This window comes from Sitophilus oryzae, unplaced genomic scaffold, assembly GCF_002938485.1.
Source record: "Sitophilus oryzae breed Bouriz unplaced genomic scaffold, Soryzae_2.0 scaffold_809_pilon_pilon, whole genome shotgun sequence".
In the NCBI taxonomy this organism is placed as follows: Eukaryota; Metazoa; Arthropoda; class Insecta; order Coleoptera; family Curculionidae; genus Sitophilus; species Sitophilus oryzae.
The window spans coordinates 942985-958333 of NW_022147427.1; the positions used below are offsets into that span (position 1 = coordinate 942985).

A 15349-nucleotide genomic window follows, 5' to 3' on the forward strand; every position below is an offset into this window, starting at 1 on the left:
CATTTCATGAAGAAAATGAAGTTCCAAATTCGCCGCTTGGAGGCGCAGGTGTTCCTACTTTGTTCAGAAATGGCTTCTTATTGTTAGGATAACTAGTTTGTTATTAATTATAGATTTAAGTTTATATTTCTGCACATTTTTACCAGATTTAGGTTTTAGAGAGTATCTAAATATGTAAGGGAGGAATAATTGGAAATTATTAAATAAGCTGGAGATGATGTTCTAGTTACATCGATCATCAGCAAACTTCATGTTCCAGTATTCATTCAAATTATAAGGTTCTAACTTGCAACATTTGTCTCTAAACAATTCTTTGTCGTTGCTGTAGCACCGAATATTAACTGGCTGTAGCAAGCTAGAATCCTAGTAAAAAATGTATAATTAGTAAATAAAATTATTTCTCACGATTCGAAGTAGCTGGGTAATTCAAGAATCATTTCTTAAGAGGCGAAGATGCTTTCGAAGACATTGTTCAAATTGTGGTTATAATAATACACCCCAACAGATAATTTTAGCAGCTAGAAGGTAGGTATTAAATAATTTTTATTTTATAAACAAGGCTATATCCTATATTCTCTATTAATATGATTATTAATGTAATCTGTATACTGATAGTATAGTTCATATCAAATAAACTTTTAGTCACGTGATTAAGCTTGACCGACACAGCGTTGCCCACTTTTACATATTTTCTTTTAATCAAAATATTTTAAGAATCGAAAATCAATTAATTATAAATATATAGACAGTATTATTTAAACCAACAAAACTCACCTTCTTAACAGCACTTAAGGGACATATAGGGCCATTCCTACTGCTTTCCCGTTTAAAATATTCTAATAAAGTTGCAATGAGTTTTTTACGGCTCTAATCTTGTACCACTTCGCGCTAGAAGAGGTTCTAAAAATAACAATGTTTGACTGCAAGGTCTGCTAGTAAAAATTTTTAAGTTTAAAGTATCACAACAAAATTCATTTAAACCAAAAACTTGTAATACAAAACTAAAGTGTCAAAACGAATGACAATGTCAGGAGTCAGGACATAAATAGTGGCAACTTGACATTTTTACAGCAGGGCTACCATTTGAATCCCCAGCAGGAAATTTAAATTTCAGTTAGTTAGCCCGGCGCCGAATATGTCCATAGTTGGCAACAATGAATTTACAAATCGCGCACTCGATTACGTAACTACAAATTTAATTGATATCGAATATATTATAAACTTCAATGTATTTTTGTTAACATCTATCTATATTTTATTAAATAGTCATACTTACCATTAGGAGCTTTCTAAAGGATTTGGATTCTTTCACCCTGGTCTTTCTTCGCTGTCTTTTCAGCAAAATACACCTCTCTACAGCCTGGTATGAAGCAACTACATTTATAATTTTTTTTCACAACGCTCATTGTTATGATTAAAATTCAATGAAATTGCAATACATTTTAGCAAAAACGCACATAAACAATATACTATAACAATCAAAAAGCGGTCTGCAGTGGTGACTGTTGGTAGGAGACTTATCCGCAATTGGCATATTTGTCCCTACTTTTATAGAGTTTCTGCAGGGGTAGTTAAACCGAAAAACCTGCACAAAAGTAGGGACAGAAGTTTCAAATATGCCAATTGCCGATAAGTCTCCTTTTTTATGCCCTCCATAATTTTGGCAACAACGAATTTTAACAGTACTGAAGATTTATTATTTTTATATTGAATAGATCAATATCAAACAACAAAAGTGTGGTACTTTACCAACTAACCATTCACAATTTATTTTATCCCACATTACGAACGTAAAACAACATATGACGTAAGGTTGAACTATGCTTGTTCATGCTATACCTTTGTGGCTGATTAATTTCGTTTAAAAGGGCTTTTATTTAAGTGTTCTCGAAAAAGGATAGATGTACCCATTTTTAATACTTACTTTTTTGATAAGCTCATTCTCGTTTGGTTTCTAAACCAGTAGCATTTTACAAAAATTAACTTTTTATTTTTTTTCATAATATGTTTAGAACAGCGAATGGTAACTCAAAAATTAATAAACCGATACTTTTAACGTAAAAGTTTTATTTAAAACGAATCTAAGTATAAATAGATATAAACTGTAAAAAATAAAATTTATTAGGCTTACAGTCTAAAATTTCTTCTGAAAGAGATGATTAAAGAAGACAAAAACATTTATAGTACATTCAGTATAACACTTTAAGCTTATATAAAGTAATTTATCAACATTTATTTAATTATAATAAGAATATCAGCATATTACGTCTGTAATTTTAAATTAAAAAAAAATGACTGTTTTGCAGTTAAGGATTTTTTTTGCAGTTAACTTTTTTATATATAAATAAATGTTTTGAACATCTAGAAGACTTAAAAAGATATTAGATTGTATATTTAATATATTTTAATCTTACTACAATCCAATATGTCTGTCATAGTAGTCTATGATTAGTGGTACAGTTACATTTTGCATCATTCTTCACAAAAACCCTGCATATTTTTTATAGATTATTTGATTTTTCTCTAATGTATACCCCGGTCTTGAATAACTTTTATCATTTTCCCATTATTATTTACAAATGAATAATATCGTAAATCATTTTTACCGGCGAAGCTGAGTAATTACAAACTTCTTTACATCAGATTTTACATTTTTTTCGCTCCTAGTTTCATAGGACCACCCACAGTTCTATTAGCTCGACGGGATTCCAGTTCCTTCTGTCGAAGTATTTTCTTCTCTTCCCGTTTTCTTTTCGCTTCTTCTAACTTTTGATTACCTGAAGTAAGAAATTTTCACCATGGAGTCTTTATCACAGAATACCTTATCTATACAGAAGCGAGAGGAAAGAATATTATAGTTAACACGTGTTCGTAGTAGAATTATCTTTGGCGAGAGTCAGCGTCGGCTCCTTTGAAATATACCCTAAAACGACTAATAATCCTCGAAGTCACATTAAAATTATTTGTTTATATGCGAGAGTCTTAATAAGTGCAAAATGCAATATTTTCAGGGCTGATAGATCTCGATAAAAGAAACATAATTTCTCTTTACGTTCCATTTGCGTTATGTTTTTTAACTAAAAATTAAAAAATATTTCAACAAATTCCAAATTTTCAAAAAAAATTTCGGGAAAAAACCTCATCTAGATCATGCCAAATAAACTTTTAGTCACGTGAATAAGTTTTGCCGGCACAGCATTGCCGACTTTTACATATTTTCTTTTAGTCAAAATATTTTAGGAAACAAAAATGAATTAATTATAAGTATATAAACAGTTATTATTTACATCAACAAAACTCACCTACTTAACAGCACTTAACGGACTTAAAGGGTCATTACTACCGCTTTCCCGTTGAAAACATTCTAATAAGGTTGCGATGTGTTTTTTACTATGGCTGTCAAGCTGCTTCGGCTTCTTATACACTTCACACTAAACGCGGTTCTAAAATGAATAATTTTCGACTGCAAGGTCTGCTAGTAAAAACTGTTGAGCTTAAAATATCAATTACAATCCTTTAAAACCAAAAACTCGTAATACAAAACTAAAGTGAAAATGAATAACAATGTCAGGAAATAAATAAATAAATGTGACAACTTGACATTTTTTACAGCAGAGCTACCACCTGAATCCCTAGCAGGAAATTTAAATTCCAGTTAGTCAGCCCGGTGCCGAATCAGCCGAATATGTCCATGGTTGGCAACAATGAATTTAATAATCGCGCTCTCGATAACGCAACTAAAATTTATTTTTTTTACTTAGTATCGCTTGTAGATGTGTCGAGATATACTACCCCTAAAAGTATTTGCACTTATTTAAGACTCACCCTGTATAGCCGTTATTTTTGTTGTGGCGTTTTAAATTTCTTACTAAATTCAGTAAATACAAATTCAAAAAAATACAATTTAAAATAAAGTCTGTTTCTTGGCGTTTTATTACGTTTTGATGTAAAATATAGGTAAAAAAAGTAAAAAAATAAAGAGGGAGGAATGGTATTTCTCTTGTTTCCCAAACAATACTTTCAATTATTTCAGCATAAATTTTGATCCCTACACAAAACACAAATAAAATAATAACAATGAAACAATCAAATATACGAAATAAATTAAATGTTTACAATAGTTATTAACAGCTAACGGCGTTTTAAAAGAAGTTTTGTTTTTTTTCTACTCTTCATAAAATTTTTTTACCATACGGCTTTTTACACGTTCATCCATATTATTAACAATCAACTAATCAAAATTTGACAACCCACGTCGTTAAAATTAAGCCCCGTTCTCAGTTTGTAGTGTTGATTGGCGCCAGCGATAAGAACCAATGAGATTTGTACAAAATTCAAACAGCTGTCAATTTTAAATTTAACACAGCTCTCAGGGTGGGTTCATGCTTCCGATCTTAGCTCTCCTAAGTCCTAATCCCAAGAATATGAATCAACGTTAACGAACGATATCGTTCATGCTTCTGTTGTATCGATCATAACATTAGCCTTAATCCTAACAGGTTGGTAAATTTTATATTCTTAGGGCTAATGCTAATTCAAAACGGAATCGCGCATGCTCAAAACTAGGGGTTTTAAGAATTCTCGAAATAATATCGACATGTGGCATTTGACGGTTTATAAAATGTTAATAAACAATGTATTTTTTGGTCTAGAAATTATTAATGTAAAAATTAGTTTCTCTAGTATTAGAAATTTTAAAAATAATTGTGAATTTAGGTTAGTTCAAAACACGTTTTACATGAGCAAAAGCGCTTACGAGAATATTATTTTCTTAAGTAGGAGAAGTATGAACGGCATTTCATTAAGTTCTCAAGGTTAATTTCTTAGGGTTAATGTTAAGGGTAAGGTTAGGACTAATACTCGAAGTATAAATCCACCATCATTGTTTCTTTGAAGTGTCAACCAATGTCGCCAGCGACAGAAAGTAGTTTTGAGAACGGGACTTTATAGGCTAAAAATGTGACAAATAAACTCACGTCAATTTGGTTCACGAAATATTACCCGTGTCGCTTCTGTACAGTTAGGTTATTCTGTAGATTTGTTAAAGATTAATTGAAAATACTTGTACTTGAATTTTCATCTATAGGTTCGAATTCAGTCTCGTCCCAGGTGGACTGTGTTTTTCGGTTGGTAATGGCTGACTTGTTAATTTCTGGTTTTAGAGGAATTATTGGAGTGATGTCCGTGGGACTCCAAGCGCTTGACGGAGACGTGAGTTCAGCTTCTGGCTCTTCCTCCAAACTTCCCCATTCTTCGTTATCCCAACCGTCGGTCACTTTCACACCGCCCGAACCCGATGGAGGACTTGTGGGATCGCTTTGAGTACCTGTTATGCCCCCACTACCACTGCTGCTAGCCATTTGCCCCCCTGTCTATTATAATAACAATTCTTTAATAATCAACATTAGTATAGTAAATGACGGTTTTAACTTTTAATTTAAGGAAATCACGGCTTTATTCGTCGACCAGGATTTTTCAGGCGGATTATGTACCTTTTGGGGAGTAGTTTTAAGGGAAAAAAATTAGGGGACAAAAATTAACACCGTGCTTGGCTGGCTTTGGCCGAAAATCAGTATTTCGCATATATCTGCCAAAATATGCAGTTTACAAAGTTTTTATTGGAATAAAAAATAAAGCTTAGATAATTATCTAAAAAAAATTCTAACTCTTTTTTTCGTTAAGTCCTAGGAAAACGGTCCTAAATGGCAAGAACGTTTTTTTGCCGAAATATGGCTTGTAGATGATTTTCATGATCGCCAAATGGAAGATTGGATCCTTAGCTAAAAATATGAGCCTCACATTTTTTTTTCGTAAAGTTGTTCGTAAAAAGAAACCAATTCGACTATTAGTAATTATGCAATTTTCTTTTGTTTACGGCACTTTCGGGAAATCCCCCAAAAGGAGTTTTCCAGATATTTCACCTCGAAGATCCCTCAATTTCCTCTCCAAGCCTTAAAGCTCCGAAGATAGATTTCATAAGCGTGTCATTGATTGATAGAACAAATAATTGTTTAATAACTCTAAAAAAAATGGCTAAATTTTTTGACGATTCCAAGTTCATTTAAAAGGTAGAATCAACAACTATCACATTTTGGAACTTATTTGAATTTTGTCATATTTTATGATCATAAAAAAACGGACAAACATTCCTTGGTCTAAACATTTTCAGATATTTACAAACTTATTCATATGTTCACTAATAATCGCTTATTTGTCAAGATTTTTTTTAACAGTTGTTCTTAAGAGTCTCTTTAAGCAACTCAAAATTTGAAGAATTTGTTTAATCATATTTTAATAAAAAAACAACTTTTCGTGAGTGGCTTTTTCCGCTTTTTGGGGGATTTCCCGAAAGTGTCGTAAACAAAAGAAAATTGCATAATTACTAATAGTCGAATTGGTTACTTTTTACGAACAACTTTACGAAAAAAAAATGTGAGGCTCATATTTTTAGCTAAGGATCCAATCTTCCATTTGGCGATCATGAAAATCATCTACAAGCCATATTTCGGCAAAAAAAACGTTCTTGCCATTTAGGACCGTTTTCCTAGGACTTAACGAAAAAAAGAGTTAGAATTTTTTTTGTAGATAATGACTTAAGCTTCATTTTTTATTTCAAGAAAAATGTTGTAAATTGCATATTTTGGTAGATATTTGCAAAAAAGTGATTTTTTGGTCATTTGGGGCCATTTTTTCATAAAACTACTCCCGAAAAGGTACACAATCTGCCTAAAAAATCATGGTCAACGAATTAAGCCGAGGTTTGGGTCTTTTCGTGTCCTTATTTGCTGGGCTATATTAGAATAATTGAAATAAATAATTAACAAGAATTGAGACAGCTAAACACAAGATATTGCGCATGTTGTGACTCCAAGTTGATTACACTACCTTTGTATAAAGCCTGCCAACGGGAGGAGACATAAACGTAGCATTTATGTCTGTCATTTTAACTAACTGGTTAATTGAGTTGTATCATTTTAGATCGTTGGGCAGGCTTTATTCTGTACAACGATCGTTCAATGTTATGTCATCATTATTTTTCTAATATCCGTTTTAGAGTTATATCTAGATATATCATTTACCCTCCTTGTTGACGACACCTCCATATCTTGCAGTGGGAAATCGTTTTATGTTACAATTAAGAATTGGTTCAGGACCAATAGACTAGTGCTTAATATGGAACTCAGATATGGAATGTCTTTTGTGAACTAAGAATTCTAACACTTCCATCTGTATAAATATTTGAAAATTTAATTTATGTAAAAAATATCTAGGACTTTACGGTGAGAAGTAACGTGCACTCTTATAATACGAGAAATAAAGAAGGCCTGAATACTACCTTCCGAAAACTAAAAAGATGTCACAGTAGACCCCACGTTTGGAGAATAAGAATGTTCAACAAACTGTCAATTTCTGCGCCACGGCCGCCCAAGATGGAATTTAAGATTCCAATTAAAAATTTCCTGATTGAAAAAGCGTTAACTCAATCGAAGAACTTTTAAACTGTGACGTTTGATAAATGTGTTGTATCTGACTTGTGAAGTAATTTTTTGCATCTATACTTAAGAGTATATTCTGATTGACTGTACATGCTTATGTCCTTATACATTTTTTTAGTAGTAAAGGTTTTTAATGCCGATTTTAATTTTTATTAAATGTTGTATCAAGTGTCTTATTTTAATTAGTGTAACATTTAGCATATTTATTGTAGTAGATATTATTGGATTTATTGTTTGCATTAAGTTTGGCCCATTTATCCTATTTTATTTTTTCTTGACTTTTGCAAATACTTCTTTATATTACCATCAATAAATTTATTATTATTATTATATTAGATTCTTTGAGATCTATTGTTGTCGTCTTCTGATCCCCTTATGTTACATTCTCCAGCCTTATCAATTTCAAAAAGTCTAGCAACTTGGCATTGCCTAGTACAAAGAGCCGCACATTTGCCAGGCTGAATAATTTCTTCTTCAAATTGCATTTTACTGCCAGGCGACTTCCAATGACTGCGAAGAAGACCATATAATTATAGTCGACTGCCTTAAGACTGATGCCGACGACTGCCAGTGACAGCTAAGAAAATGTATATGTAATTCCCACAGTGGTTGAACATCCCAAACCCCTCGGTTCTGGAGGTTCTGGGCCTATGAATGGCATAGATGAGCCTTGTTTGTCCATTTCATCTGTTTTTTCTCTCCTGCTCACCTCACCTCATCCAATGTATTTAAAGCACACACACACAATCCCACACTATTCTAGAATGTGCCTCCGTGGAACCGAGGCTTTGGCGCTGCTTGGCCGTCTGTGAAGATGGCCACCGAACAATGTGTTCTTTGCTGCCTTAGAAAATTGTGACATACTTAGATAGGCCTACCCGTGGAAAGATATTCCTTGTGTCGGCCCTACTATTCCAGTTGGTTAGGTCCTACGCTTTCCGACGTTCTTAAGACGTCTGTATACCAGGTTGCCTCAGCTTTTATGGGTGTACCTTTTATCCAGTCTTCCCTTCTTGGTATATTTATGTTACGTCTGGCTTATGTGCTGCTGACCGTGAACTAACCTGTGTATGACGGATCTGAAAAATTCTTGTATGAAACATGTAGTGGTGGTATTCCACCGCAGGGTATATCTAAGATCAGTTCTTAACATTTATAAAATTCTAAGTAGATATACGTTCCAAAATTAATAATTGAACGCGTTCAAACTTTATTAATTTCAAATATGTTTGGCCTTTATCCAATTCGGTTGTGGTTGAATTGTAATTTTAGACACACATCGGCATATACCAGTTTTAGTAATATAGATTTTAGTAAAAAACGGATTTGAATTTTGTTTGAAATAGGGGTCTAGTAATTTTAATTGATGATATCCGTCAATAGGACAAACATTGAGCAGTAATTTACGAAGCGCCGCAATGAAAGAGGACAATAGATGATATAATATTGAATCATGGTTTACAGACTTTTGCAATATATTGCAAATAAATAAGAGGGAAATAGTTTACAAAAAAAACTGCGTTTATGTATTTTTGTTGTTATAAAACGCCGCACAGGCGCGATATAGTGCTTTTTAAAAAATAAGTTTTAAACTTACTTCCATATCCCCCCAATTATCGTTGTCACCCCAGTGATCATAGTCGTAATCAGACACTGATTCGTTACCCCTACTCCCATCCTCATGTTCAAGTGATGTCATGGATGTCACACTGGAAGTTGTGGTTGATATACTACTACTGGATGGTTGCTCTGTAAATCAAGAATCGCGAGAAAAGTTGTTGGTTTTTTTCACAGTATTTTGTTTAACCTAAAGATCCTGGCTTGTTCATCATCTTGCTCGCGAAAGTGTTCATTGATTTAACCGTGTCCGACTGGCTTCGGTAAAACTTAGCTGTAACAGCCGTTACAGCCCATCCAGCCCATGTTGCTGCCGCGTTACTTAAACTTGGAGTGGCAGTATTAACATCGGCTTCTAAAATATGAGATGCAAAAAATGTGTATTAAAGTTTTAGCTGAACCCTTTTGGGACGGAGGCTTCTTCGGATAAATTTCCTGCAAGGCCGAGTTTTGGCAGTGTTATGTGGTCGGGCGTCGTGTATAGACGACAGCATAAATGAATTTTTGGCGTATTAAAACTCATCTTAAGTGTGCGGTCCCACATAAAGCTGGTAGCGTAGAGGGTAGCGCAGCATGTGCCAGAGAGGAGTGTGTAGTGCTACACATGTAGCGGGTTTGCAGGTGGATCTTAACAATCTCAATATAAAATGAGCAGTACGCACGAAAATACGCTACCAGCGAACAAGTACGCGTCAATCCGCAATACGCTACGCTATGTGTGGTCGCATCGGTTTACTTTAATCCAATACGTTTAAATAAAAAAAATTATTTTATTTTAAACGTATTTGACTTTAAAGCATTTGAACGCTTCGCGGTCCTCTCCGTTCCGCTGTACGCTTCATCTACATGAGGCGTACAGCTGAGCTTTGAGGACACTACGGCCGCGCACAGACTTCTTTTCTTCTATTTTATTTTAAAAATATACTAAAAATTCACTTAAGATATTGAGTTAAAGCGTATAAGGCAAAATGTCTATATCAATTCGAATAGCACATGATTCGCTCCAGTAAGTCTTTCTTACGGTACAGACAACTGACGGCTATACCCGTCACTGATGTGACAACTGTTATGGCTGGTGGTAACTGTTATGGCACCGTAACTATTATAGCACCAAGGTGTATGCTAAGCACGGGAATGACGGATATCTTCCGACAACCGCCTAGGTACAAGTTAAATTTTAAGACAAGTCTAGATTGAAAGACATTGATTTCAATAATACTTTAAGTTGATGTCGTGTATTCACATCAACCGTCCCCAAGGCACTTCTTTTTTTGTGTCGTCTATACACGGCTGCCGTCCGGCAAAGGTAAAAAAATCCTGTAACTACCCATGCTTTCCCTTAGACTAGGATCCTCAGAGACTTTTTCTAATTTTCCTAAAAATCCCTTAATCGTTCTAAACACTGAATCTCTAACTGACTTTTCCGGGTCCAAAGCAAGATGGCACAAAGCAGGTAATATTCTTTGTGATACTTCCGCTAATAAATAGTATTGCTGGGTAGCTGCCAAGGCCAAAACACCTGAAATAATACGTTAATATTCACCTTTAAAAATATGCGTTAAATAAGTACAGAGTGTTTCTTAAATAAGAATAAATAATATTTTAACTGGTAGGGTTTTTTTCGCGAAAAAAGATGTTGAATTTTTTCTCTTATATTCTCCTATACATTTTAAGCCACCAGTACACTGGCTATTTTGTCCGATTTTAACCGGATGGGCAGGATTGTACAGTTAAAAATTTCAGTGTATAGTGTAACATTTTCCTCTATACTATTTTTGGGTTTCCTTTTTTACAGTAATTCGTAGCGCCAATACTAGCAAGTTCTTTCTCGAATCCATTGTTCTTTTCTACGACACAGATAAAATAAACCGGGCAAAATGAGAGTGTGGGGAGGTCGCTTGCCCGTGCTTTCTATCCGCGCGCTTTTAACTGTACAGATAAAATCGAGCAAAATAACCTAACTGCAGCCAAAATAACCTAAGTGCCTTTAGAGGTTTAGGTGTATCTAAAATTTTCTCAAAATATTTTCAATAAGGACATGCATCGTTAACACTTCTTAATTGTTGCTCAACTTTTGCATCAACATAATTGAAAAATAATGTTGAAAAACGTATTCAGTTGAAAAGCAAAAAACTTGATTAAACAAAAACTTCTTCATCAAATAATTTTGCAAATAAGTGATGCTGGCTTTATTCGCACAAATCCACAAAAAAAATAAAACATTTTAACAATATGTCTCGCATGAAAAAATGTCAAGTTTCCAATCATTTAAGTTAAACCCTTGTTTATATATTAAATCAAGGGTTAAACGTAAGTTAACCTTGCATGGTAATATGGCAACACAGATAATAATAATTTAAAAAGAGTAAACTGGTAACATACAATTTTTTAATATACTATTCTAGAATTTCTTCTCAAATAATTGGATTCTTTTAAAAGTGTATTAGATAAATACCAGCATTTCTGGCAGGTGGAAATGGATCACGCATGGCTCTTATAAAAGCAGATATTAAAACTTTCTGCCTTATTTGAGGGTGCAGATGATGAGCTATTTTCCCTAAACATACAGTAGTGTTAGTTCTAATGCCTCCTTGGTCATCTTTAGCTTGCAGGCGCGCAAAGTGCCTCAATACTTCTACATTTAAATTGTTGTAATTTAACTTAGGAGCTAGATGTATCACAGACTAAAAAAAAAATACCACTAACTATAACAGATTTAATATTTTTATATATTACTTTAACAGTCTGTTCTCGAATTGTTGGATTGGTGTCCATAAAACCATGAGCAATTTGTGGAAATATCTGATCATTGACTGTACTAGCTTGCAAATGGCTGATAAAGTGTTCCAACTGTTGAAGTAATCGGGACCTAGTTGCTCTATCATTACTACCAAACAACTTTACAACACAGGGCACAATTTTCTTTTGATATTCAGCTTCATCTAGAAGCCTTCCCAACTAAAAATATTAGAGTAGGTAGAACAAATACAGTGTATAGAGTTTTTTTTTACTTTAAACATCGGAGCTAATACTGCTGAACCTGCATCTCCATATTCAAAAGCTGTAATTAACTGTGGCAATATTTTATGTTTACAAATATTATCTGGAAAATTGTCCAAATGTGGCGTTAAATTTGAAAAAAATCTATTTTTCTCATTTTTATCCTTTATTTGAGTTTCTTCTAGGAATAGCAATGAATCCACAAGATCATTTTTGAAATACCCTCCTAACTTTCTACATCTTGTGATTATATCTGCTGGATTCGGTCTACTTTGTGGATTAGAACCAACCAGTTCCGCATACAAATTTGTTAGTTGTTTCGGTAACTTAAATTAGATTAAAACACAATTATTAAATTTGCTATAACTATTAAATAGATTTATTAATTTCAGTTTTTATAACTATATACCTTCTCCGAGTTTCTTAAAGAACTTTGTTGGTATAGAGGTCCATTAAACACCTCCCAAATTAAACATCCCAATCCCCACATATCAGAAGAGCTAGAAGTAAACAATATTTCTATTTTCATTTAGAACTCGATTAAAATAATCTAATACAAGCCTGAATTTAAAAATTTTACCATTTAGTTATAGAACGTTGTTTACTAGGATCATTTTTTTCAGGAGGATCATATACTTCCAAGCAAGAAGTAACTTTATTTATAAATGTATTGTTCTCCTGTGCACTTAAAACATATTCTACACCTCCTAGCTTCCATTCCCCTGATGTATTAACAAATACTGACCATATATTAACATTCATATGTCTTAAGCTTCCATCGTTATTTAAAAATGATAAAGCTCTCTGAAAAGTTAATATTAGATATCTGAATAATTTATGTGACATGAGCCCTTGCAGTTATTTGAAAAATCCCCCAAGCAACATATAATTCTTTTTGAGGCTCTTCAAGAGGAAGCTTCTCTAAATGAACTGTAAGTGGGTCTATATGTTCTGTTACTAAATACAATACTTTTTCCGTTTCTAAACTATCAAGATATGTGAGAATACTTGGGTGTCGAAGAGTTTTCAATCGTTTTACTGCTGCTTTGGCTATGTCAAGTTGGGCATCTGAACCACTTTTAATGTCATAGACAAAAATAGAGACTTCTTCATTGACACCCTAAAATAATTGTAATTAAAATGTGGAATAAAAAGAAATAACAGTAACAAGTAGGGCATTACCTTTTTCTTGCCCTTATGAAGCGTCCATACACTTTTGTTTTCATACTCTACTATCACTTCTCCTATTTCAAAATTAAAATCTTTGGAAGGATCTCGCGAAAAAAATGACCACATATTAATTTTTCAATATAAAAATACAAAGATTTCGCAATGATTTAAATTATTTACATGTCGCATATCTAACCTATATTTTTATTCTATGAAAAATGTGAATATAGTACACATCTGCACTACGGAGGCTAAACTAAAATTAGTTTGAATTAGTGAAATTATTTTGTAACCTTCAGATTTGCGTAGTAGTCTGTTAAATTTAAACCCAATTTCTTTCCTGGCTAAATTTAAAGCGCAAACACTTCTATTCTTACAAAAATTTTAAAGTTCATTGTGTTTATTTATATTCGGATTTTTAGACCATAACATAACTTTAAACACTAGACACTACCAAATTACGTTTATGCAATGCAACTGTCACTGTCATATACAGCTGATTTATTTAAATCAATTATTAAATAACAATGACTTAAATAACTTTTTATATCATTTGGAATTTTGCTTTACGACTTGTGCATTTGTTAAATGATTTGATATGACACGTTTTATACGAAATTTTCTTTCCACTTCAAGTTTATTATTTAATTCTAATAAAAGATGTATCAGTACCACAACGAAAGTTTGTACTTTTTTTGAACGTAGTGAAAAAGGGGGCTATGAAAGTAATCGGCCGCTTCCACCGTTTAAGGAGAGAATGAGGATGGGCTTAGCCGAACTGAAAAAAGAAGTAGCCTTATGGTCAGAGGAACTCAAAGAGAAGTTCAAAGGTTAATAGATTTATTAGTACTATACCGTATTTAGTATCACCCTTTAATTTCGTTCTTATTGTATTATTTTTTAAAATTGGTGTTATCTAAATAGAGAGAACGTCCTCAATCGTAAAGATGGAACGTTCAGGATCATTGGGCAGGAACATTCCCTTATAAGATAATATATTAGCACAAATTAGAACATTCTCTATAAAGTTTCTTTAAAGTGATTCTTAGTCTCAATAGCATAAGGTTTTCATAAAAAATAGTTTCTTTGTCTTATCTATAATACACTATATTATATAGACATTTAGCAAGCAACAAGGTAATAATACAGATAAAATTATGGCCCATTCTGCTGCCCGATTTATCATTTTAATTTGCAAATTTCAGTATGTAGGTAGTATTGCAAAAATATATTCTCAGATATTTTAGACTATTTACAACATGTACATTTTTTTAGATGATCCCATATTACTATATCGTCGAGGAGAAGTTGATGTAGTCTACAAATTTCAAAATGAAGATTCTTTGAACAAATGGATTGTAACCTCAGACAAAGATCATAATGAAGGTTTTAGTTCCTCTAGTCTTGAATTAACAAATCATGGAAAAGCTCTGTTTTCTGGAGAGCTTGTATTAAGAGTGCCAAAAGATGGAAGAGTTAAGAGAGCTGGTTACTGTAACATTAAAACTGTAAAACCCAGAGTAAGTGGATAAATCCATTTTTTAATTATATTTAGTATCAGTAAAATTCCACCTAATACACATATCTTTTTCAGAAATCATTTAAAAGAGAAACCTATTTAGATTGGTCCAACTACAATATGTTAGTAATGAAAGTTAGAGGCGATGGCAGAACTTATTTATTAAATGTTCATACTAAAGGTTATTTCGATGTAACATGGAATGATATGTTTAACTATCCATTATTTACCAGGGGAGGTCCTTATTGGCAAATTGTTAAAGTAAGTTTAAACAAACTGAGCAACATGTATTTTACAAAACTCTTTTAGATACCATTTTCGAAATTTTTTCTAAGTTCTAAAGGAAGAATTCAAGATAATCAAGGTTGGATACCTTTAGACAAAGTTTCATCTTTTGGAATTACAGCAGTGGAAAGATATGCTGGTGAATTTTCATTGGAAATAGATTATATTGGTTTGGAATATGATCCTAGCCACACAGAAGAATTTGCATATGAAATGTACAAATTACCAAGTGGAATAGCTAATACATAATTGAAGTTTTATA

At 32.9% G+C, this 15349-nt stretch overlaps 2 protein-coding genes across 3 annotated transcripts; one reads left to right on the forward strand and one right to left on the reverse strand.

The window, feature by feature from the left end:
- Positions 1-2054: 2054 nt before the first annotated feature.
- LOC115888933 (N-terminal kinase-like protein) lies at positions 2055-13679 on the reverse strand. Of its 2 annotated transcripts, none has more exons than XM_030908824.1 (12): positions 13296-13679; positions 12970-13233; positions 12694-12917; positions 12523-12613; positions 12125-12439; positions 11850-12071; positions 11569-11797; positions 10441-10632; positions 9304-9468; positions 9094-9245; positions 5069-5372; positions 2055-2777 (listed from the first exon to the last, which is right to left on the reverse strand). In XM_030908824.1, exons 1-12 carry the CDS (start codon positions 13407-13409, stop codon positions 2647-2649), a joined length of 2403 nt encoding a protein of 800 aa, XP_030764684.1. In that variant the 5' UTR covers positions 13410-13679; the 3' UTR covers positions 2055-2646. The 2 variants fall into 2 exon arrangements, with proteins under 2 accessions (XP_030764684.1, XP_030764683.1); XM_030908823.1 differs by having other exon boundaries at positions 5063-5372.
- Positions 13680-13753: 74 nt separating this feature from the next.
- LOC115888934 (complex I intermediate-associated protein 30, mitochondrial) lies at positions 13754-15349 on the forward strand. The gene is made up of 4 exons (XM_030908825.1): positions 13754-14113; positions 14559-14803; positions 14878-15063; positions 15112-15349. The coding sequence occupies exons 1-4, from the start codon at positions 13882-13884 to the stop codon at positions 15334-15336; spliced, it is 888 nt and encodes a 295-aa protein (XP_030764685.1). The 5' UTR covers positions 13754-13881; the 3' UTR covers positions 15337-15349.

Excerpts from the sequence above, each read along its gene's own strand:
- LOC115888933 (XM_030908823.1), bottom strand. The coding sequence starts at position 13,409 with ATGTGGTCATTTTTTTCGCGAGATCCTTCCAAAGATTTTAATTTTGAA. Across the intron at positions 12,440-12,522 it reads CTTTAAGAAACTCGGAGAAG|TTACCGAAACAACTAACAAA; the intron begins GTATATAGTTAT and ends ATCTAATTTAAG. Across the intron at positions 2,778-5,062 it reads AGATGAAAATTCAAGTACAA|GTAATCAAAAGTTAGAAGAA; the intron begins GTATTTTCAATT and ends TTCTTACTTCAG.
- LOC115888934 (XM_030908825.1), top strand. The coding sequence starts at position 13,882 with ATGACACGTTTTATACGAAATTTTCTTTCCACTTCAAGTTTATTATTT. Across the intron at positions 14,804-14,877 it reads TTAAAACTGTAAAACCCAGA|AAATCATTTAAAAGAGAAAC; the intron begins GTAAGTGGATAA and ends TATCTTTTTCAG. Across the intron at positions 15,064-15,111 it reads CTTATTGGCAAATTGTTAAA|ATACCATTTTCGAAATTTTT; the intron begins GTAAGTTTAAAC and ends AAACTCTTTTAG.